The 23,677-nt window shown below is 63.9% G+C and overlaps 1 protein-coding gene across 1 annotated transcript in view; it reads right to left on the reverse strand.

Annotated features, from left to right (window-relative positions):
• Sorcs2 (sortilin related VPS10 domain containing receptor 2) overlaps nucleotides 1–23,677 on the reverse strand; it is a 343,989-nt gene that overhangs the window by 22,075 nt on the left and 298,237 nt on the right. The window contains 11 exon segments of the mRNA XM_048784122.1: nucleotides 205–376; nucleotides 2,669–2,794; nucleotides 3,584–3,717; nucleotides 4,692–4,812; nucleotides 6,220–6,327; nucleotides 6,960–7,051; nucleotides 8,402–8,478; nucleotides 12,070–12,172; nucleotides 15,234–15,380; nucleotides 18,076–18,355; nucleotides 19,442–19,470. Coding sequence (XP_048640079.1) covers nucleotides 205–376; nucleotides 2,669–2,794; nucleotides 3,584–3,717; nucleotides 4,692–4,812; nucleotides 6,220–6,327; nucleotides 6,960–7,051; nucleotides 8,402–8,478; nucleotides 12,070–12,172; nucleotides 15,234–15,380; nucleotides 18,076–18,355; nucleotides 19,442–19,470 — 1,389 coding nt within the window.

Here is a 23,677-nt window from a genome sequence, read left to right on the forward strand (position 1 = left end):
GGGGGGGGGGGGGGCTCCCTCCTGCCGCTCCTTCCACCCCCTGTGTCTGTTTCTCTCCCAGGTGCTGGCCCAGGCCCGGGGCGGAGGTCCCACCCACGGTCCCTCCTGCAGGCTGCAGCAGGCTGGGCTCCACAATGATGCTCCAAGCTGACACACAGCCCCCCAGAGCCACCCCGCAGGTGACAGCACGGGCCAGCCGCTCACCTGCTCCTGCCGCACCATGAACAGCACGTCCTCTCCGGGCCGCACGGCCACGGCCTCGCCGTGGATACTCACCCGCAGGCCCCGGGGTGGGGTGAGGGGGCACTGGAGCTGCACGGGGCTCTGCTGCAGGTCCACGCCACCCTCGCACACGTTGGACACCACCTTACGGTACCTGGGTGGACAAGGGAGGGTCAGGTGGCACCAGACGGGCAGTGGATGGGGCAGAGATGTGTCACCCAGAGGTGGCCCTCGGCCTTGACCTTAGAGGCTCCGCACCCCACCCTGTGCGCCCTACTCTGCCTGTAACGCGAGAACGTTGGGGCTCGGAGGGACGAGGGTCTGCTTCAGAGGACCACCTCGCCTGGGCCTGAGAGCAACACCCATGGCCACCGCTAGCTCCTGGGGGGCGAGGGCCAGTCTGGATTGGCTGGTTTTGAGGGGAACATGAGGAGGGTGCCCAGGGGGACCTCCAGCCGTGGACTTGCTGTCACTCCCTGGGTGGTCCAGGCAAGAGTGCCCTCCTCATGGGCCCTGTCTCCCTGTGGCCTCGAGAGCTAAGGGACACCTGTTTCTTAGGTGTCAGGTCCTGGGATGGGTGCTCCCAGGCAGCCCTGTCCTGGTGGGGCAGACTGTCTGGTGGGAGGAGGAGGCTGCCGACCTCCCTCACGTGGATGTGGAGCCCGGTGGACAGCACTGCCCGGGGCACCTGGGAGCTCATCCCTGGGGGGGTGTTCTAGCCACACCTGGGGGGAGCAGGTAGAGCCTCGCAGGCAAGGGGACCAGGTAAGGGGACACCAGGTACAAAGGCCCTGCGGTGGGTGCGGGAGCCCACAGGTAGGAGCTGGTGGAGTGGACAGGGTGAGGCTGGCAGGCGAACCTGGTGGCCCTGGGAACCCTCCCAGGAGACCACTGGAAAGCCCTGCTCTGGCGGCGCCCCCTCCACATGGTCACTGTGTGCTGAGCACCCCTTTGGGAAAAGTGGGTGCCTGTCTCGGAGGCTGGTGGCCCTCCTGTCCTCAGGACCCAGTTCTCCAGTGTGGCTCAGCCACCAAGTGAATATTCAGATCTTTACCAGGCGAAGCCCCTTTAATTACTGACTTGAAAGAAAACGCGTTTCTCTGAGGGCTGTCTACCCACAGCTCCTCAGGGCCCACGTGGGCAGGTGGAACCCTACGCCCAGATACGGATGAGAGGCCCTGACACTTCAGATGAGAGGCCCTGTTTGCCAAACCCTGGGGTGGGTGGGAGATGGATGCATAGATGTGTAGGTGGGTGGGAGGGTGGATGGGTGGGTGGGTGGGTAGATGAGTGGGTGAATGGGTGGATGGATGGGTGGGTGGATGGGTAGATGGATGGAGGTGGGTGGATGGGTAGATGGATGGAGGTGGGTGGGTGGATGGATGGGTAGATGGATAGGTGGGTGGATGAATGGATGGATGGGTGAATGGGTGGATGGATAAGTGGGTAGATGTACAGGGGGGTGGATGGATGAATGGGCGGATGGAAAATTGGGTGAATGGGTGGATAGGTAGATGAATAGGTGGATAGGTGGAGGGGTGAATTGGATAGGTAGGTGGATGGGTGGGTGGGTGGATGGTTTGATGGGTGGGTGGGTGGGATGACAGGTAAGTGGTTTGATGGGTGGATGGATGGGTGATGGAAAGAGGTTAGGGTGTGTCCTGCTGAGGCCAAAGCCTGCATTTTCTGGCCCTGCCTCCCCTTTTCTCAGGTTTCCCAGGGAAAAAAGTGGAATTTCTTCATCAGGTTGTGGGCTCCATCCTCTGGGAGATGGGACCTTCAGAGGAAGCGTGTCTGGGACTTCCTGAGGCTGAAGGTCACACACAGCTCTGTGTACCCAACATTTCCACGTGAAGTTGGTGTTTGGAAGCAATGTGCTCAGCCCCTGGTGGGGGAGAGGCCATGACTGCCACCCTTGCTGAGCCCCTCCCTCAGGTTGTCCTTGTCACTGAAGGCTGCAGGACACCCACATGAGCCTGGGGGGAGTCTGGCGGGGAGGACAATTGTGTGAATGTGACCATACCTAAGGTTTTGGCTCTGACAGAGGGGGGCGTGGCTCTGGGGTGAGATCAGGGAAGGCTTCCTGGAGGAGGTGCTGTTGAAGCTGAGACCCAGGGTGGCAGTGCCACCAGACCTGGGGCACTGAGTTGTGTGTGGGGGTGGGGTGGGGGTCCTGGGCTGCAGGAGCTCTGGAAGACAGCAGGAGCACTGCTTCTCGGGGCCCTTGGGCCTTTCCTCTCTGGTTCTCTGCTCAGGCCTGGCTCAAGGCAGCTTTCCCCTGGGCTGGCCCCTGGGGCTTCAAGGGACCTAGAGCCTAGTGACAGGGCCATGCGAAGCACAGCACCCCCACTTGGCTTGTCCTTCGGCCCCCTCTCGGGGTGGCGGCAGTGGGCGGGCCCGGGAGCCTGCTCTCCCTGGGGTGGCGGGGAGCCCCGCGCACGCTCACCCGAGGCTGCTGGTGTAGGTCTGGCCCAGGGCGCAGTCCTCAGGAGGTGACAAGGGATTGAACCAGAAGTTGGCAGAGCACTTGTTGGCCGACTCCGGGGAGGGTGAGCGCTCAAACCCGTAGTCACTGTGAGGAGCCAGAACAGCGGTCAGGCAAGAGGCACCGGTGGGGACAGCAGCCTGCCAGGGCTGGGCAGGGCATGGGCCCGCATGTCCAGGGCCTGCAGTGCTCCTGTCCGTGGGGACGCAGGGGCGACCCACACAGCCTGTCCCAGAGCAGGGAGAGGCCTGACCGAGGGCAGGTGCAGTCCAGAGCGACAAGCCCCAGGTCCCAGAGGGCTTCCTGGAGGAGGATCCAAAGATGCCCCAGACCCAGCCCTTTCTGTCCCAGCACCCCCAGAGCAGGGCAGAGGCCAGCGCCTGCTGTGGCCAGCTCTCCAGTCTCACCCGGCCACCTCGGCCCTATCCTGTGTATCAGAGCTGAGTCCCCAAGTCCAGGGCCCCGGGAAGGAGTGTGAAGAGCAAGCCCACATGGAGGTGCCCACCCCGGAGGCCCCCACCACAGGGAGGGCCTGGGGACAGGCCATCGTGGGGGTCTGCGCCCACCAGCCTCCTTGCCCCCTCTAGGGCACTGCTGAAAGCCACCGGCCTCTCCCTGCTCTGCTCCAACCTGCCTGTGGGGCTGCGCTGGCCTGGGGTGAGCGCCTGCCTGGCACGTGCCAGGCCCTGGGTTGATCCTCAGCGCCCCACATAGATGAATAAAACAAAGTCCATCGACAACTAGAAAACGTTTAAAACCCCCCAAACAAAAACCAACCCCTGTGGCTGCCCCTGCCCCCAGGACCCGGCCCCCTAGGACCGCCCCACCGCCCACCCCACTGCCCAGGCCCAGCCTCCAGCTGAGGACGGCACTCACCAGAGGAAGTCCGAGTCCCGGCACGGGCACACGCGGGACTTGAGGGCCGCCGTGAAGCTCCGCCCCTTCACACACCAGGACGTGGGCTTCCTCTTCCGGAAACTTCTCTGCTGGCCCATAATGCAGCCGTCGCCCTGGTGCAGGGGCGAGGAGCTGGCATGAGGCAGCGGCTCCCTCCCAGGGGTGCAGGTGCCGGGGGCCCTGCAGCTGGCTCTGTCCCAGGCAGCAGCTGGAGGGGACACCCCATTCACAGAAGGGGACACTGAGGTCCAGCAGAGGACAGGGTGGCCTCCCTCTAGCCCCACTTGTGAGCATTCATTGTGCATCTGCTATCTCTTAGCCCTGGCCAGGCCTAAGGTCCAGAGCTGCTGGACAGGTGGCCCCTAAGTTCCCCTTTAACCCCCAGGCCACAGAGAGCGGGGAGGCCACTCCCCGAGGAGGACCTCAGGGATGCCCAGAGCACTCACCCCGTCCCTGCAGCAGGCCCAAGCCGTCACGCGGTCTGCTGGGCCAGGCATGGGCAGGCTCCAGAACCTTCCCCTAGGCCCCTCTGCAAGGTCCGGCTTGGCAGAGAGCCTGGCGCAGGCTTAGCCAGAACCTCGCCCCACATTGGACCACCCTGTGTCTAGTGGACATCCTGTCACCTGTCAGGTGGTGTCTGGCCCTCAGCAAGGACGCCTGGCCACAAATCCTACTTGCCCACACCTGTCCATGTTGAGCCTTCTCGCCCACCGTGGGCCGCAGGGCAGTGGCACCTCTGTAAGGGTCCTCAAGGAAGTATCCTGTCCCCCCATCCCCGGGTCAGTCATCTTCCTTTGACATCCCTGCCCACAACCCCAGCGTCCTCCAGAGCGGCCTGCTCAGCACTGCTGCCCCTGCAGGTGGGGACTGTTAGCCCGTGTGCCCAGACCCGCCTGTGCGCTCCCTCCCGAGGGCCGGAAAGCCCAGAACCCTGCTCGGTGGCCGGAGCAGCCCAGGCACGAGGGATGCGCTCAGAACACCAGAGGCTGGTGTGTTGGGTCCTCTGTGGACGCCCTGGAGGAGGAGAGGTCCCGGCTGGCCAGTGCTGGGGCAGACGGAGGGGCGGGGCCAGCAGTCCTGGCCGCACCTGGAGGTTGGTGAGGTCCCAGGAGCTGTAGTCCTCCTCAGAGCACTGCCTAGAGAAGGAGGGCCGGAAGTCCACCTTGACCAGCTCCCAGTCGGAGCGGAAGCTGATGTGGCCGAAGACCCTGCGGGGGAGGGGGAGCACCGCCTTGGTCTGGCCTCTCTGCTGGGCACACGTGTCCCCACCCCGACTCGGTCCATCTGCACCAGGGCTCAGTGAGGCCGGGCCCTCTGCAGGCGCTGGGCCAGCCTTGGCAGTAGGGTCCCCAGAGAGCGTTCCCCAGCTCTGGCCGGTCAGGGTGCTGGCGTGGGCCATCCCACCCACAAGGCCTCCCTCAATGGTGGGGAAGAGCTCCCAGCTGGCTGCAGCCCTGGCCTCCTGGCTGTCCCAGGGCCATCCACAGCCCCACCCAGCTGGACCTTGCACTATGTCTTGTAGAAGGACCCCAGACAGGTGGCCACTCTTGGCCCTGTCCAGCTTGTCCCAGTCCTGTCCCTGCCTCCCTCGGCCTGAGCAGTAGAGGGTTCTGTGCCCAGAAGCCGGTTTCCATAGCTGGCTCTCATTCCAAAGAGAAATAATGCACCCCAAGCCCAGCTCAGAGCAGGCAGGGGAGAAGGGGCAGCAGAGTGCTCCGTGGGCTCAGGAGGGCAGAGCCTCACCTCCTCTGTGTGTGCCCACCGCCCACACCCTGCAGCACTGACCACAGCAGTCCTCGGGGACGCTGGCCAAGTGCCCTCTGCTCGCTGTGCAGTGTGGACGGGCCATCTCCCCCTTGGGTGGGAGTCGAGCGTCCCGCTCACCACCAGGAAGGAGGCCCGTGGCACATGCGACCCCTGGGCCCCCTGCAGCAGGCTGGCCCCGGCCCCAGCTCCTGCCCTGTGCCAGGAGGCTGAGGCCCGGCCCTGCTTCCCGGACCCCAGGACTCTCTGCCCTGCTCCTCCCCACGTGCAGAGCAGACGCCGAGGGGGGAGCCTGTGGCACCCCCAGGGCACGGGGAGAGGCAGGCCGGGCAGGGCAGCCCTCGTCCAGCCCCGGCCACTGTGGGACCACCCAGCACAGCCTCTCCCCATGGTCTTGAGGGCCGCTTCCCAGGTCTGGATTCCCTGCTCTGCGGAGCCCTGCCTGGCCCCTGGCCACTCACTGCTCACCTGCCCTCAGCAAAGCCACGTTCCCTGTCCCCAGTGTCCCCGGGCCTGTGCGCACATGAAGCCCACAGGAGGCCCCCCTGACGTCCTGGGAGGGGCCTGGCTCACAGGCAAAGTGGCACATGTGGCTGAGAGAGGTGCCAGCTGTTCACATGGACAGATGACCCTGGGCAGTGGGTGAGAGGGCCGGAGGCGCCCAGCGCCTGCCCCCCAGGACAAGAGGCAGGCGTGAGGACAGAGGCGCCTCAGGGCTCAGCCTGGGGGCCCCAGTGCGGCCTGCTGGGTCCCAGCTCTGCCGTCCCTGCACGCCTCCCTGTCCTGCAGCCAGCGCCCACGTCCTGACCAGCATCTGTCCCCAGGCCTCCCCGCCCTCAGCCAGCGCTCACGTCATGACCAGAGTCTCGTCCCCAGGCTCGCTCAGCAGGCCGTCGACGAACACGGAGGTGCTGGTGAAGTTGTGCGTGCTCCAGGTGAGGCCCTCGTCCACGCTGAACCTGCAGGAGGGCCGCAGTGTCCAGGGGAGGCAGAACACACCTGGGACAGTCCACCCCCTAGGGCCCAGCCACTGTCCCACGGAGGCCAGCTCCGCCTCGCCCCTGCCTCGTGCCTGCTGGCTCCGCCCCAGGCACCCCATCTGCAGCACCCAGGTACCCTGCACCCCTGGACGGCAGCACGGCCGAGCCCTGGGAACGTCTAGTTCAGCCTGCCCAAGGCTGGGCCTGGCCAGCAGCGTCTGGGCCAGACAGGTCCAGCGTCCTGGTCCTGCGGCCTCCCAGGAGGGGCCTTTCAGACTGGAGCTTCCGGCCTCCTGGCAGCCCCGGCTGGGCCTCTGAGACCAGGCTCACCTGGGGCACTGGCCACAGCTGCCCTGGCTCCCCGCCTCCCTCCCCCTACCAGGGACCCGTGGGTGAAGGTCCCTCTCGGGGAAGGGCCCCGCCCCTCCCCACACGCTGTGCTGCTTCCCTGTCTCTGGTCTCCTGAGGGAGGACCGAGTCCAGCTCCAGGGTGCCCCGGGAAGGGCTTGGGAGGCAGGTGACACCCAGGACCTGGGGCCCATGGGGACAGTCCTGGCTGTGGTCTGTGCCTCCCTCCACACCCACAGGCCCCGTGCTGGCCGCCACGTTACTTGAGGATCTTCAGGGGGATGGAGGTGTCCTTGATGGCTGCGATGACCCCGCCGTGGTCCAGGTAGAGGATGTGGTGCTCCTCCTCGAACACCTGTGGGCATGGCGGGCGCTGAGCACAGCACTGACCTGCCCACCTGTGCTGGCCACAAGAGGACGGGCCACGGCTGGAAGTGAGTGTCCCCAGGGTCCCCGTGTTGAAGATGTTGGGCGGCGATGGACCTTTAAGAGGTGGGCCTCATGGGAGGGAGAGGGACCTGCCCTGACCCTGCCAGGCTCACTGCGTCCTGTCTGGCAGTGAGATCTTCTGGCCCACCTGCTGCCACCTGCGGATGCCCACGCCTGGCCCCAGAGCCTCCAGAACTCCAAGCCCAACAGGCCCTCTAGTCGGCTGCCTCAGGAACGCTGTCACATAACGCCAGGTGGACTGTGCAGGGGTCCCCTGCCTCTGCCCCCGAGGACTGGTGCTCAGTCGGCACAGCCCTGCCGCAGGGGGCACGGCCAAGGTTTTCAGGACAGATGAAGTGAACGTGCTGAGCGGTCTGCACAGGGGGGGGGCTCCAGGAAGTGGAGAGCCGGCCAATCTCCCAGGGAAGTGCCCCCCGGGGGTGTGGGGGCAGCAGGTGCAAAGGCCCTGGGGTTAAAATGGTGGTCCCCCAGGAGAGCGGGGCTGACTGAGACTGGAGCTCTGGGGGCCATGCTGCCCCAGGAGGCCGTGGCTCTGAGTGTCAGCGCACCATGTGGAAGGCCAGATGCCGAGGCCTGCGGGGTAGGGACTGCCCATTCCCTCCTGGAAGCTCCCCTGGGTGCTGGGAGTGGGCAGGGCGTGGAGACTCGTTGACCTTCTGAATGAGGACTTCTCCTTCTGGAGAGGGCGAGCCCGTGCCCCCCACTCCTGCTCCAGGTGGCCCAGCGGCTCCGGTCCCACCAGGCTGCCCCCAGGGTCGGAGCCTCTGAAACAGCTGGGAAGAGGCCCAGTGGGAACAGCTGACCTCTAGCTCCTGTTTCACTCGACTCCAGGTCTCAGGGGGTCGGGGCGGACGGATAGGACAGAGGTGACCTTTAGAGACTAGACGGCTTCACTGGTTTAGTCAAATAGGAACATCACAACACAACAGACCTCTCTTGCCCTTTTCAAAACCCCTTGTTTCTTGCATGTTGTTAGAGGGATGTCAAGGCCTTAGGCCGAGATGGCAGGTGGACTTTGCCTGCCCGGGCGGGTGGCGTGCTGTCCAAGTGTCACCCGGGAGGGGCCCCGGCTGTGAGACTGCCCCAGGGACAGGGCTTTGAACACGTGGGCGGGGGAGGTGCAGGCCCAGGTCTATGTCACCTCTTAGCCACTTTGAGCAGCGCTGTCATCCACGAAGCCCCCACCCCAGGAGCAGCGGTCGGCAGAGTCCTGCAGGATGGGTGTGGGTGGGCACGGGCCGCTATGCCTCCTTACCTGCCGCCAGCTGCGCCCGCAGTCCGCTGTGATGTACATCTCCTCTTTGTACTCCACCAGCTGTGAGCCCAGGTTACCTGCCCCAAGGCAAAGGGACAGCATTGGTGTCGGGTCAGCCGCTGCCACTGCCAAGGTCGGAGCCCAGCACAGCCTTGCCCAAGGGCTGCCTGGGCTGCACCTCCTGCCACCTAGCCACCAGAAGCGTGTCCCCTGCCATCCTCTTCTGATGTGGACCTGCTGGGGATGCTGGGCTCTGGCTGGTCCCCCCTGGGGCAGAGAAGACTCCGCCTGCGACAGGCCAAACTCAGGGCCCAGCCATGGCCCAGGTGCGCCTGGAGCTGGGCCAGGGCCTCAGGCGGTTCAAGAATGAGAAAGTGTAGCTTGGTGATCAGGGACAGCAGCGCGGGGGCTGGGCAGGTACTGGGCTCAGGGCAGCCCCCAGCCTGGCCGGGTTTGCTTTAGGAGAGCAGGAGACCAGGGGTGGGAGGCGAGACCCTGGGTGGAAGGCAGGGTCGGCCCCTCCAGGTGGGTGTGCAGCCCCTGCTGGGTGTGTCTGGGGGAGGGGGAGGGCGCGCGAGCCTCCACCTCTGTCCACTGGCCTGAACCCTGCCCTGGGTGGACAGGGCTGGCCCTGCTACAATGGCCACTCGGGCTCACAGAACCCTGAGTGTGCGTTGGCTTGGAAAGAGCCTCCACCCAGGACCTCGACAGCCAGCCAGCCTCTGAGGCAGGGTGACTCAGAGGGAGTGGAAAGGAGACCAGAGGGAAGGGACATCAGCACCAGCCTCGCTCCCCCAGGTCTGCTCCCCCAGGCCTGCTCCCCCAGGCCTGCTCCCCCAGGTCTGCCCACCCAGGTCTGCTCCCCAGGACTGCTCCCCCCCAGGTATGCCCCCCAGGACCGCTCCCCCAGGTCTACCCCTCAGGACAGCTCCCCCCAGGACTGCTCCCCCAGGTCTACCCCCCAGGACTGCTCCCCCAAGGCCTGATCCCTCTGGGTCAACTCCCCCAGGTCTGCTCCCCCAGGTCTGCTCCCCCAGGCCCACTCCCCCCAGGCCTGCATCCTAAAATGCCCTGGACCCTCAGCGTAGGGGATGCACTGCTAGCATATACCCATGTTTTCTTTGGACTAAATAGAGCCGGGGAACACCTTGTAGGGACTTAGGAGATCCTTCATTCTGAGTGTTGCCTCTTGACTGGGTGACATTGACCTAGAGGTCTGGGAGAGCCGGACCCCAGGCCCCGGCCTGTGCTGTGATCCAGCTGGTTGGGCTCTCCAGGCCGACCCCACGCCCACACTTCCCAAGCTCACTGTTTAGAGTTTCCTCTAAAAAGAGGAGCCCAGGACCCCCAAAGTGTCTCACTCCTGAGCATCCACCCTCTTTGTCCCCGCGAGTGCGGGCTCTGCTCTAGGGTGCTACCCCGGGAAAGTCCTTGGCTTTCTTAGGTAGGTCTTTGTGCTCTGGAAGCATCCAGGAATCCCTTTCTGTGGGTAAGTCAAGGGACTGTCAGGGCTTGGTGGAGGGCCCCTTCTCTCTTCTCGGGAACCTCCTCAGACCCCTCTCCAGTGACCATCCCTCCATCGTCCACCTGTCCACTCCTCTTGACTAATTCCACCCACTGACCCATTCCTGCACCTGTCCCTCAGCCATGGCTGACCACCTCCTTCTGCCAGCCCCGTGCTGAGCTGGGCGTCTGAGAGGAGTGATCAAGGGTCCGCTCCTGGGGCTCTCCCTGTAAGCGGGGAGGAGGGTGTCCTGCAGCCACAAGCAGCCAGGGTGGTAGGCCCCAAGGCTGAGTGAGTGAGGAGGGCCTGGGGCAGAAAGTGGCCTTCAAGTGAGCCCTGGGAGCTAGCCAAGGGCACAGGCAGCCCAGGCAGAGGGGAGGTCTGGCCAGGGCCAGGGTGTGTGGCTGGGAAGTGGCAGCCCGGGCAGGACAGGGTGGCAGGCAGGTGGCACATGGTGCTGCTCCATCCACTACCCATCCAACCATCCATCCATCCATCCATCCATCCACCTACCCATCCATCAATCCACCCACTCACTGACCGTTCCATCCACCATTCCATACCATCCATCTATCCATCCCCCCATCCCCCCACATATCCACGTACCATCTACCCATCCACACATCCACACATCCATCCACCCATCCATCCATCCACCTACCCATCCATCAATCCACCCACCCACTGACCATTCCATCCACCATTCCATACCATCCATCTATCCATCCCCCCATCCCCCATGTATCCATGTACCATCCACCCATCCACCATCCATCATCCATCCACCCATCCATCTACCTGTCTATCCCCCACCCATTTGCCCATCCATCATCCATCCACCCTGCCAACTACAAGCCATGTGCCCTGAGTCCACTGTGTCCTGAGTCCCTGTGTCCTGAGTCACTGTGCCCTGAGTCACTGTGTCCTGAGTCACTGTGTCCTGAGTTCCTGTGCCCTGAGTCCCTGTGTCCTGAGTCCACTGTGTCCTGAGTCACTGTGTCCTGAGTCCCTGTGTCCTGAGTCACTCTGCCCTGAGTCACTGTGTCCTGAGTCCCTGTGTCCTGAGTCACTGTGCCCTGAGTCACTGTGTCCTGAGTCCCTGTGTCCTGAGTCACTCTGCCCTGAGTCACTGTGTCCTGAGTCCCTGTGTCCTGAGTCACTGTGCCCTGAGTCACTGTGTCCTGAGTCCCTGTGTCCTGAGTCACTCTGCCCTGAGTCACTGTGTCCTGAGTCCCTGTGTCCTGAGTCACTGTGCCCTGAGTCACTGTGTCCTGAGTCCCTGTGTCCTGAGTCACTCTGCCCTGAGTCACTGTGTCCTGAGTCCCTGTGTCCTGAGTCACTGTGCCCTGAGTCACTGTGTCCTGAGTCCCTGTGTCCTGAGTCACTCTGCCCTGAGTCACTGTGTCCTGAGTCCCTGTGTCCTGAGTCACTGTGCCCTGAGTCACTGTGTCCTGAGTCCCTGTGTCCTGAGTCACTCTGCCCTGAGTCACTGTGTCCTGAGTCCCTGTGTCCTGAGTCACTGTGCCCTGAGTCACTGTGTCCTGAGTCCCTGTGTCCTGAGTCACTCTGCCCTGAGTCACTGTGTCCTGAGTCCCTGTGTCCTGAGTCACTGTGCCCTGAGTCACTGTGTCCTGAGTCCCTGTGTCCTGAGTCACTCTGCCCTGAGTCACTGTGTCCTGAGTCCCTGTGTCCTGAGTCACTGTGCCCTGAGTCACTGTGTCCTGAGTCACTGTGTCCTGAGTCACTCTGCCCTGAGTCACTGTGTCCTGAGTCCACTGTGTCCTGAGTCCCTGTGTCCTGAGTCCCTGTGCCCTGAGTCCCTGTGCCCTGAGTCACTGTGTCCTGAGTCACGGTGTCCTGAGTCCACTGTGTCCTGAGTCCACTGTGTCCTGAGTCACTGTGTCCTGAGTCACTGTGCCCTGAGTCCCTGTGTCCTGAGTCCCTGTGCCCTGAGTCCCTGTGCCCTGAGTCACTGTGTCCTGAGTCCCTGTGCCCTGAGTTTGCCCTTTTGGTTTTCCGTGAGATCTGAGCCTCCCGGGGAGCTTGGCCCTGCCTCCTGGGAGACGCATCATGGCCCCAGCCCATGGCTGTCCATCTTTACCCCTGAAAGGGAGGCTCCCTCAGGCTGAATGACACCCACCGGGACGGGGGCAGCATCACCCACCTGCTCCCATGATGAGGCCTGGGGCGCTGTCCTTGGTGTGCACGGTGCCCGACACATAGGGGTTGTCTGCCCAGCGCAGGTGCAGATGCAAGTGACAGTCAGGCTGCAGGGGGAGAAGGGGGCGTCAGCAGGGTAAGTAGTGTCTTGGGGAAAGCTCGGCCTGTGGGGTCCGGGGAGAGGGCAGGGCCTGGGGCGCTTGGAGGAGTGGAGGGGCAAGAAGCAGGGCTGTGCTGGCTACTCGGCGAAGGGACAAGGACAAGGACACATGGTCCAGAGGCCCCGGGGGTGGCGGGAGGTGGAGTGGGACCAGCAAGGCATCCGGGGGACAGGTCCATTCTCTGCTCTGGATTAGTGGCCCTGCGTCATCTACGTGAGGGGCCAGAGCTCACGGCTGGCCTCAGGCGCGTCGGCCCTCCCAGGTCCCTGCTGAGCACTTGGCCCCTGGTCTGGGTGGGGCGGGCCCAGGGAGAGCCATGCCTTCCGCTGCCTGCCCAGCCCTGCCCAGGCGATGTCCTGCTTGCTCGCACTTGGGCTGGAGGTGGACCCTGTGGTCACTGGACACTGGAGGCACAGGCTGAGGTCCCTTTTGGTGCCCTGTGAGGCCACTGACTGCCACATATTCCTCTCTCCAGGTGTCTCTCCTGGGGCAGGGGGGCTCTCCTGGCACCGACCAGAAGGCAAGGGCAGGTGAAGGGCAGGCCGGGGCTCCAATGCCCCATGAAGGACACAGGACAATAAGCTCCAGTGGTACCAGAGCTGCCCAGGCACGTGGCAGACGGGGCTGGTCCTCTGAGCCTGCCAGGGTAAGGACAGGGGACCAAGGGCCGGCTGGTGCCCAAGAGCTGGTCCTGGCGGAGGTGAGCCGGGCACTGGGGGCTGGTGGGCTGCAGGGAGCCCCTGGCCCTCAACGACCTCCCCCAGGTGCCCCTTCTGCACACAGGAGCTGGGGGCGCTCTCCAGAAGGCCAGCAACCATCACAGACACACAGATGGACGGAGGGTGAGGGACGTATTGCCAGCCACCCAGCACCCAGCTCCTGCCTCAGCCTGTCTAAGGGACCCCTGGGGGGCCCAGCACGGGGTCTCTTCAACAGTTCAAAACCATTTCCCCACCGAGAGGCATGATGCTGAAGCATATCTGATGGCCCCTCTAGTGACAGCACCTCGTCTCTCCAGCCCTGCCAGCCCGGTGGCCCCGGAGAAGACACCGACCCCAGAGGACGAGAACAAAGGAGGCCAGGGAATCCGTGGCCTCTGGATCCACGGAGGAGCCCAAAGCCGCTGTTCCAGGGGCTGGTCCAGGGCCTCAGCCCCATCACCCTCTCTGTTTTCCAAGCCTTCTGCCAGGAGCAGGAATCGCTCCTGGGGAGATAGGCCCCGGACACAGTCCACCTGACACCCGAGGCCGAGCAGGGGCCTTGTCCACCACGCCCAGGTGGGAAAACCCGGCCTCCCAGTGGGGCTTTATTTTGGTGTCTTTTGTGCCCTGTGGGCTCCCATGTCCCTTGCTCAGGTGCTTGAATGCCTGCCTGGGCGCGTGCTTTCTGGTTCGCTTCCATTTTTATAATTTTAGGGTTGGAACATAATCCTGCAAAGGCCATTTCCTCGCTGAGCTGCGTATTACAGACGAGAACCGTTCCCAGCAGAAGCTTGCTTTGGCAGATTAATACGACTCAACTCTGCCAGGAGCGCACGCCCTCCGCCCGTCCCAGCGGCTCTGTTCTCGGTGGGCGCTGACACATGGACTCAGTCCCCACACAGCCGGGCAGGTGTCGGGGTCCTCTGGGGTCACAGGTGGGGGCCTGAGCAGGGGGCATCGGAGCTGGGCAGAGAGCAGGCCGCCTGCTGTGTGCTGGGCGGAATACCAGCCAGGTGGGCATCCTCTGCTGTGCTCCGGACGCCGGGTCAGGCCCACCACGCGCAGGCGCAGGCCCTGGACAGGCAGAGCCAGGCTTCCTGCTTTACGCATGAGAGGACTGTGGCAGAGCAACGAGGGGGTTTGGCCATCCCCTGTGGGGGGTCCTGCCTGTGAGGGGCTTGCAACTGGCAGAGTCAAATGGAGAGGCAAGACGCCCAGTGGGTTCTCCTCAGTGGAGTGGACAACGGGCAGGGTCTCTAGGCGTCAGTAGGAGTTCTGTGGGCAGGGAGAGGGACGGGGCATCCTGGGCTTGGGGACAGTGGGAGGGGGGTTCCTTGCGGCTTGCTCTGTGCTAGGGCCTGGGAAGGGTGTGCAGGCCATTTCACGTCCCCCTCACCAAAGGCCACCAGGGATTGCTATCCTGTTCCCTTCCAGCAGAGGCTCAGAGGCAGAGGGACGCAGACCGTGGCGTCAGCAGGGGGCTGAGCTGCAGCTCTGTCAGGTCCAACCCTGGAGCAAGCTCCAGCCCTGCCCCTCCTGAGCAGCCCACGCTGGGCAAAGGTCAGGCAAGCTCCCCACAGAAGCCAGGAGAGAGGCCCTGGGAGAGGTGGGCCCCCGGGCAGGGGACAGCGAGGGCCTGGCTAGATCCATGGCCTGGCCAGCCTCTTTCCCTGCTGCAGCCGGCCGTGAGCTCACCTCAAGCCAGGGTAGGGAAGGCCAGGGCTCCTAGCGCTGCCTTGCCCTCCTCACCAGCAGGGGCCACACGGGGCTGGGCACCCAGAAACTTGGGGACTCTCTAGGATGCAAGGGGCACTGCACACCTGTGTCCATGCAGAAGCATCCCCAGGCGGGTGGGTCCTGCATAGGAGCCCATGGCTTGGCCACCCCTTGGTCCCGGCTCAGGGGCCTGTGGCCTCTGGTGGCAGGTATCACTCTATGCCTCTCACCCCCTCAAGCAGAGTATGTCCCCAGACCTGGCTGTTGGCCAAGGAGACGTGGCAGGTGCCACAGGTGGGCTGGGAAGCTGCTGGCTGCCCCGTCTGTCCTGGGAACCCACCTGCACTGGCCCCAGAGCGGGGAGGCAGGACAGGAACATGGTCACTCCCTCCCTGCCATCCAGGGAGCCTGTCCCTGGTTGTGTGACACAGCACACGCCATGGCTACAGCTCCCTGGGCCTGTCGGTCTCTGTGCCCCTCTCCACCATGCCCAGGGCGGGGACTCGCATGTCTCAGGTCCTTCAGTCACTCCCAATGCCCCCGGGGAGGCAGCAGGCACCCCACGTCCCCACAGAGGGCAGAGCACTCACGGGCTGGCAGTGGGTGGGCTTCCCGTTCATGTCGGTGCTGGGCGGCCTCAGGTGGTCCCAGTCGCGGCCCTTGTTGTAGGTGATGAGCGTCGTCACCTTCCCGTCAATCTTCTGGTTGGCCAGGAAGACCCCTTTCACCCCTCTGACCTGGGAAAATGCAGGAAGGACTGTGAAGGCCTGTGGCCACTCTCTAAAGCCCACACAGCCACCGTGCCCCCGCAGCCTGCTCAGCCGGAGCTCCTGCTAGGGGTGAGCCAGGCCTGGGGCAAGGCTTCCAGGCCTGGGCTCCAGGAGGCGGTTCTCTCAGCTCCAAGGCCTGGACAAGTTGCTCCCAGGACCAGCTGACCACCCGACAGTGAAGCAGGTCCCCTGGCCTGCCCATGACCCCAGCCACGGATCTCATCCAGAGCTCAGGGCTCACCTGACCTCACTCGGTCGGGCCTGCAGGTCCCACACCAGGGCTCTGCATCTGGGTCCCCTCCTGGGACTCCAGCAGCTCAGTTGCCACTGGAAACGTCAGGAGCAAGGGCCGGGGGGTCCATGCTAACCCAGAATGCTCTGGACGGGCCCAGGCTGTCACTGCTTTCTCCCTCAAGGGTCCCCGAGGCCCAGGGCTGTGGTTCGCCCACACCCAGGGTGGTCACTAGTTGACCTGGAAGACGAGTGCAGGTTTTCCGTTCCTCAGTTACACCTGCACTCCCGCACAGAGATATTTCTGCAGGCTCCTGCTGCGTGGATGTCTTGGGCCCATGTTCTGTGCTGCGAACAGGCTCAGGACTCCTGCTCGCCCCGCCTGTGGGCAGCGGTCGGCCTCAGCACAGGGCTTGCTATTATTTCTTGCAAAACACCTCAGGAGACTGAGGCTCCGGGAGCTGTGTGGAACCCCAGGTTCTGCACCCAAGGACTGTAGTTACGCTGATGGAAATAACAGTCATTAGTGGCTTCTAAGTGGCAGGCGCTGAGCCAAATACAGGCCACCGTGTCACTCCTGCAGCCCCAGGAGGCTGGTGCGTCTGCCGTCCTCAGTGTGCAGGTCTGTGGGCTGTCCACCCCCTGCGGGGCGCTGGCGGGACGGGGTTGGGGGTGGAGCGTCGGCATCCTCTGCTGTGACAGAACATAGCAGGCAGGGCTTGGCCCTCCAGCTCCGCAGGTCAGGAGTCTGACAGCGTCCCCCCGTCCCGTCAGCAGGGCTGCACCCCTCTGTAGCTCCAGCAAAAGTCCTTAATCTCCTCCAGGAGCCTCTTGGCCCTGCGAGGTGAAGGTCACGGTTCAGAGGACTAGGATGTGGACATTTTGGGGGCCACTATTCTCCCACAGTCGGGAGGGGTTGAGTGGCCTTTCAGAGCTGGACCCTGTGGGACTTGGGGGCTGGCTTCATGGGGTGATGCAGGGCAGCAGGGTTGTGCTCTTTGCCTTGGGACATGGTCTTATAGGCAGAGGCGGGTGGAGTTAGAAACCCAGCAGGTGCCTAGCGCTGGGCTGCTACTCGGCTCTCGAGCGAGCTCTGACCCGTGGCGAATCCACGCCTGGTCCACTGTGGGCCTGCAAGGCACAGTGGGAGGCCGTGACCTGAGGTACCCTGCCTGGCCTCTGCCCATGAGGCTTCGGGGTGCTCCTGCTGGGGTGGCAGCTGCAGGCCTGTGGACCAACCTGCACCACGGTGGCTGTGCTGTCTCTTGCTCGCCACTGTCCTAAAAGACGGGGACTGGCCCTCCAGACTCGGCACCAGCAACAGGCTCCTCCAGCCAGGCCCAGCTTCTCAGTGAGAAGTGGCTCCAGGCCCGGGACCCAGGCTCCATGTCATGGGGCTGAGCCTGGCTGAGCTCTGTGCCCAGCTGTGGGCCTGTGGCCAGCTTAGCCATGGACAGTGACGGCCTGGGACCACAGAGGGCATGCTGGGGTGAGCTGGATCTCAGCCCTGCAGGAGAGGGCACGAGGAGCTGGTCCTGGCTCAGGGCCCCGGGCACAGCCCCTGTGGGCTCCGGGCTGCGGCTCACCCGGCTCTTCACAGACACCAGTCCTGTCACCCCGTGGGTGCTCCCGGCCTCCCTGCAGTGTGCTGAGCCCTGCTGTGCTCAGGAGTAGCTCTGATGAATGGGGTCCCTCGTAACCCACTGTTCTTTACTTTTCCTGGGACAGTGGCACCACACTGTGGTTGACAGTCCAGAGGAGCCAGGAGCAGGCAGCCCTGGGCTGGTGCTGCTGTCCCTGCTGACCTGGGGTGTCTGGGTTGTCCGCCTTCTCTGACCCTCAGCTTCCTGAGCGGTGCATGGGCTGAGTACCCTTCCTGCTCCCTGGCTAGAAAAAGTCCAGGAGGGGAACCTGGTGGGCAGGGCTGGGGACACCGTGGCCCATCGAGAGCCCTGGCCGGGAGCCAAGAGTCTGCACCAGAGCCTCCATCCATGCTGGAGCCGGAGGCCAGAGCAGAGGAGGCTGGCGTGGGAGACAGAGGAGAACGGGACCCCAGGGAGGGCAGCTCACGGCTGGCAGGGGAAAGAGGCCCCGGGCACTAGGCTGGGGCAGGACTGCCCCGCGTGGAGGCCAGTTTCCATCCTGGGAGGGAGTTGAGGCTGCATCTGTGTTGGGAAAGGCTCCGCAGATGCCCTCCAGTGCGGTACCCACTCTGTGTGGGGCTGTCCCTGGACCCCCTTCTTCCCATTACCAAAGCTCGCACTGAGTGGCCACTGCACTCTGGACCTCCTGAGGTGTCTCCCGGACTCGGGAGACCTGCACGAACCCTCTTGGCCTAATACATTTGGCCCTTCAGAGATGTTTGCAGACCCCTGAGACAGCGTGTGGGGACAGGACAGGGAGGGGTGCCCCTGCCGCGAGCCGTGCCCACCTCGAGGACGTCGATGACCACGCTCTCCTCGGCCTGCCGCGAGCTGCGCACGTTCTCCAGCACCAGCGTGTAGTGCACTCCGCGCGGGTCCGACTGGTACAGGTTGTAGGTGTCCACCTGGTCCCACTCCTGCACTGCCACGAACACCTGGCTCTCGTCCGTGCTGATGATCTGCAGGTCCTGGGGGACAGTGGCGGGGTCAGGGCCGGCACGGCCGCGGCCTCCCTGGCTCCCTTGGGGTCAAGCCATCTGGATCTGCACCCTGGCTCTCCACGCGAGGCTCTGTGGCCCTAGACAACCCCTTCAGCTCCCCGGGGTGAGGGTTGGACCCTCCATACCAGGCCACCCTCCTCCTGCCCCCTCAGGCAGGCTGTCCTGCCACCCAGCAGGTTCCTCCAAGCACCCACATGGCCAGCATGACCGGGGTGGGCTCCCTGCCCCACCTGGGGCCAGCGCTGCCCTGGCACGGGGATGCAGAGCTGGATGGCGTCCAGCCCCCGGGAACGTAGACGGGGCAGGAGGAGTCCCAGGGCCGACCCAGAGCCTCAGGTCCCAGGATATCTTCACTGCCCGATGACCCGACACGGGAGCTGTGGTCAGCCTGCTTCCCTGTGCAGCTGTCACCCAGCCTGGGGCCCCAGGGCGGTCAGGGAGGGCTTCCCTGGGAGGGAGCGTGGAGAAGGGAGCGTGGGAAGGAGCAGCTGGCCGCGCTGGTTCAGCCTGGGCTTCCCCCTCGGGGAGCGGCAGGCCAGGCAGCTCCAGGCTCAGCAAGGTGGTCTCGGGTCAGTTCAGATTAGAATTCAGAAAGAAAAGAAATCCCATGAGGAGGCAGCCAGGCTGGCCCTGGTGGTGGCTCCTTCCCCAGGCCACACGCTGCGTGGGAGCCTGGACAGAGGCGGCCACACGGCCTGGTCTCTCAGCCATGCTCTGTGGCTCTCCAGCCTCTGGCTTGGTCTTCCGTTGATCTGAACCTTTGTTTTTTTTTTTGCATGGGGACTGAAACCCAGGGGTGCTAACCACTGAGCCCCATCCCCAGCCCTTGTTATATTTCATTTAGAGACAGGGTCTCGCTGAGTTGCTTAGGGTCTCACTGAATTGCTGAGGCTGGCTTTGAACTTGCAACCTCCTGCCTCAGCCTCCCAAGTCACTGGGATGACAGACATGCACCCACGTGCCCCGTTTGTGCTGAACGTTTTTTGCCCTCTGACCCTAGGGTTCCCAGGGTGCGGGGCTGCGGGTGGCCACTGCCCGGGCTCTTCTCCCTGTAGCAACCTCTCGGGCTGAGCCTCGGGTTCTGCGGCCCAGCTGCATCCTCAGCTGTGCTGACTCTGCACGCGGAGACCCGGCCCTCCACCACGCTGCCAGCTGGGCCCTATGCTGCGCAGCTGAAGGGGCCTTTGTGGAAGAGAGAGGTGACATCGTGGAGCACCTGCCATGCACCCGGAAAACGGGACAGCCCATGGCTGTGTCTGTGGACATGACTGTGACACACAGGAGTGAATGGCACCAAGAAGAAAGCAGAGCGGAAGGGTCACGGAGGCCCCGGGGCCTGGTGGCCCCTTGGGAGGTGGGAGTCGGTGGGTGTTCAGGAAGCTCCCGTGGGAGCCGTGGCCGAGGGGCTTTGTCACCATGGCTGCCCACCAGGGGGCCTATGTGTCAGTCTGGCCATGGCAGAGCTTCAAACTGCGGTCAGGCTGAGGCGCCGCAGCCCGGGTGCACCGAGGCCCTGTGTGCTGGGCGTCGGGGGCGGCTCCCCAGCAACTGGCATTCCTGGGGGCTGCATGGATTCAGATTTTGGTCCTCTGTGCCTGGCAGATGCCCTGCGTAGTGGTCCCTGGGATCTGGGACCAGGGACAGGGCAGGAGTGGCACCGAGTGATCTTCAGTGCCACCCTGGAGAGACCTGGCATTAGCACTGAAGATGTTTGTGGGACTTTCTGACCCTGACCCTCCCACACCCTTTCCCACGGTGGCTTCTGTGGGACTTTCCTGACCCTGACCCTCCCACACACTTTCCCACGGTGGCTTCCTGTCTCGCACGTTTCCTGGGTGCGCTTTCTCTGCCGTGGGGATCGTCCTGGACACCGCTCTCAGGGACAGCATGCTGTGCTGTGCAGAGGGACATTCCATGCTGGTGAGCCCTGGGCATTTTCAACAGGAGCGAGACGGTCCTGGGCTCCCACAGACCCGCCTCTGGTGACCTGCTTGACGTCAATTCTGAGGGTGACTGTGGAATTGGCGACGAGGAGCCTTTTCAAGGTGCTTGGGAGGCTGTCGAGCTGCGGGTGCTTCTCGCTCGCTGGCAGGGTGGAGGCCGCACACCTCCCTCCGGGTGCCCAGACTGAGAAGGGGCCCCTAAAGTCCTGGCAGGGGGAGTGTGGTAGGTGTGGTGAATTCCGCATAAAGTTGCATTGACGTTTTTAAGAAATGAAGCGTGGCGCGTCCACCCCATTGTTAAGCCCGTGTGTGCCCAGCCCCGGAGGCTGCGGAGATGCCTGCTCACCAGCAAACGCGACCAGGCAGAACTCGGTTCCCTGCCAGTAGTAAAAATGGGGGAGGGGGGGACTTAAAGAAGACGGACAGTCACTCTCCTGCAGGCGAGAGAGGTCCAGGGGCAGGCAGTGCAGGGTGGGGGCTCCACTGGTCACCAGCGACTGGGCTGCTTCTTGCCACGGCTCTACTGCCCCAGGACGTGGCCCTTGTCCTCGTGGCCCAGAGGAGCTGAAGCTCAGCCACTGTACCGACACCCGGCAGCAGGAAGGAGACAGGGAGGAAGGCTGGGCTCCGGAGGGACAAGGAAACTCCATGAACGAGTCGTTCTAAAGCCTGGCCTCTGTGGCCTCTGTGGCCTGTGGCCTGTGGCTGCAGGGGAAGCTGGGAAACGCAGTCCTCCTGCAGGCAGCAGTGTGGCAGCTGAACTCTGGGTTTGCTGCTCAAGATGAAGGGCAGGGTGGGCATGACGGGGCCCCACGAGTGTCCACAGTAACCCAAGAGACGAGGACACGAGGGTGTCAGAAGAGAGGGACAGGCAGGCAGGCGGGAGGGAGTTTGGGTGGAGAAGCAGCACATTCTGATGAGACCTGATAAGCAGGGCGCGGAGGGGCTGAGAGAGCCACCTGGGCGCGTGGGCCAGAGCTGGCTGCGCCTCTGGGGCTCTGTGACAAGACTGGCTCCATCTTACTGAGAACGGCTTGTGAGTGACAGGTGGCCCGTCTCCGGGGCTGTCACGCTGGCTCCTGGCCTCTGCTTTGGCAGCCTGCGGGTGGCTCTGGCTGTGCTTGGCGCCCCCCGGGCCTGCTAGAGCCATGCTCACGTGTTTCGGGGCCGGCGTCCTTGGCCACCGCCTCCCCCCGGCCCCCTCACGAGGACTCCAGGGTGTGTCTGCTCGATGCCATCCGAGGGCTGCTGGTGCTGGCTGGGCCACTTCAGGACTCTCCAGGTCCACCTGCCCCGGGGGCCTCCGAGAGCCCTCTGCCGGACCTTCCTTCCCCATGGGGACGCGCTCTGTCCCTTCGCTGGCTCCTGTCCCTCGAGGTACTGCCTTTGCCAGCTGCTCTGGATTTCCTCCTGATGCCTGGTCCCCACGTCTCGAGACCCCTGCCGGGTCCGGTCTCCGTCCAGCAGGTCCAGCAGTGGGAGTTTCTCAGGATGGTGTTGATCCATTTTTTAGCCCCTGTTCTGGGTGGCCTGCCCCAGCATGGTGGTGGCAGGTGCCATCTTTTAGAAAGCCACAAAGTCACAGGAAGACACACCCTGTGTCCAGGGAGTCCTCGCGCTTCACCCTGAGGAAGTTCAAGAGGCCCAGGGCCCGGCCCTATGGGCAGCAGGGATAGGAAATGGCCCCCACGTCCAGGAGTGTGGCCTGGCCAGGAAGACCCCGTCCTTGACCGAGGGTTCGTCACTTAAAGTGGGTTTTGGGAATGGTTCTAGAAAATTCCTGGGGACGAGAGGCCTGTGGCCAGGACAGCTGGGGGGGAGGGAGGCCGTGAGAGCCTCTCCTCTCACTCATATGAGGCTGCGCAGGATTGAAAAGGGAAGAAAGATGGGGTGAGGGGAGGAGAGGTTATAAATCCACCGTAAAACAACCGAATCTGTTAGGAAACTCGACTGGCTGAAGCAGAGGCTCCGCTCTGAGCCGGGGAGAGGCTGGGCTGGGGGCAGCGGCCTGAGAAGGGGGCATGGCCATGGCTGAAGGCCACAGAGGTCATGACCTGCGGCCACAGGCTCTTTAGGACCCCTGCCAGCTGGGGAGCAGGGAGCAGGGCGCTGGGGGGACAAAGGCCCAAGGCACAGGTCCCTTCTGTGCTGCAGCCCCCAGAAGTGACAGTCCCTCCCCGACACAGCTGTGCCTGCTCTGTGCACCCAGCCAGGCCCGGCTCCGTCTGTCAGCCTGCTCCTCCTCCTTTCCTTTCCGACTCCTTCTGTCCTTTCTAAGGAGATGCTCCAAAGGCCTCGGGACCCTTCCCACTCTGGCTCAGGGGCTCGGAAGGTGCCAGCGCAGCAGCCCGGGAGCCAGGGACGGTAGAGGCCCAGCCCCGGCAGGAGGCCCGGCAGTGCTGTCCTGGGCCACCCCTGCTCCCTGCCTCTGGCCCGGCTCTGCCCAGGACCCGGCTCTGCCCTGTGCCCCAACAGCTTTCCCCAGCTCTTCCCAAAGGGAACCGTTCCCAGTCCTGGGGCCTCAGTGCACAGAGGTCGCACTGCTGCCGTCCACGCGCCCCGCCTCTGCCTCTGTCCTCTCCACAGCGCGCTTCGGGAGGAGCAGCCGTTTCAACGTCTATCTACCCGACTGTGGCTACCCCGCATCTGGAAACCCCACAAGGGCAGGAGCCGGGCACCTGGTTTGCAGCTCCAGCACCACCGCCTAGCCCCATGAAAGATTTATAGTTGGTGCTTAATAAATGTGTGTGGAGGAGCAAAACCTCGGGCTGTGGCTGTGCAGTCTGCACAGTGGGGCAGAGATCCTGCCAGCCCCCTGGAGGAGGATGCAGCATGAGGCTGGGCTCACTCCCTGAGGCCTGTGTTAGAGGCCTGCTCTTGTTTCCAACTAGATATGTGACCTCCAACAGCTTACTGAGCCTCTCTGAACTTCCTCACCTTCCCTGCATCCCTGGAATAACACATTGGCAGGGTGAGGGTCACAGTCAGGTCCTGAGGCAGGGCTTGGGGCAGGGTTAGGGCAGCCCCAGGACCTTTCCTTGCCTGTGTACCCAACGGAAGGAAGCGTCATTAACGGAGCCCCTCCTATGTGCCGGGCAACATACCAGGAAGCCAGAAGGCAGAGGTGAATAACAGAAACCCTCCCTGCGCTTGGCGATGGCAGGTAAGAGCCTGGGAGTTCAGGTCACCAAGCTGGTGTCAGCAAGGAGAGGGGCAGACAGGGCGGAACACAGAGGCCTGGGCCAGCTGGGAGTCACAGGCAAGTGACATTTCTCCTGAGAAGGCCTGTGAGCGAGCGCTGGGTCGGTGTGAGGCAGGCGGAGGGTGGGCACAGGCCCCGAGGCAGGGCGGAGTGGGCACCCTGGAGCAGGAGGATGGGGGCGGGTGGGGAGCCGGCACAGGGGAGGGAACCGCGGTGAAAGCCTGGGGGCCTGGCTGGGTCAGGG

This window comes from Marmota marmota, unplaced genomic scaffold, assembly GCF_001458135.2.
Source record: "Marmota marmota marmota unplaced genomic scaffold, marMar, whole genome shotgun sequence".
Classification (NCBI taxonomy): domain Eukaryota; kingdom Metazoa; phylum Chordata; class Mammalia; order Rodentia; family Sciuridae; genus Marmota; species Marmota marmota.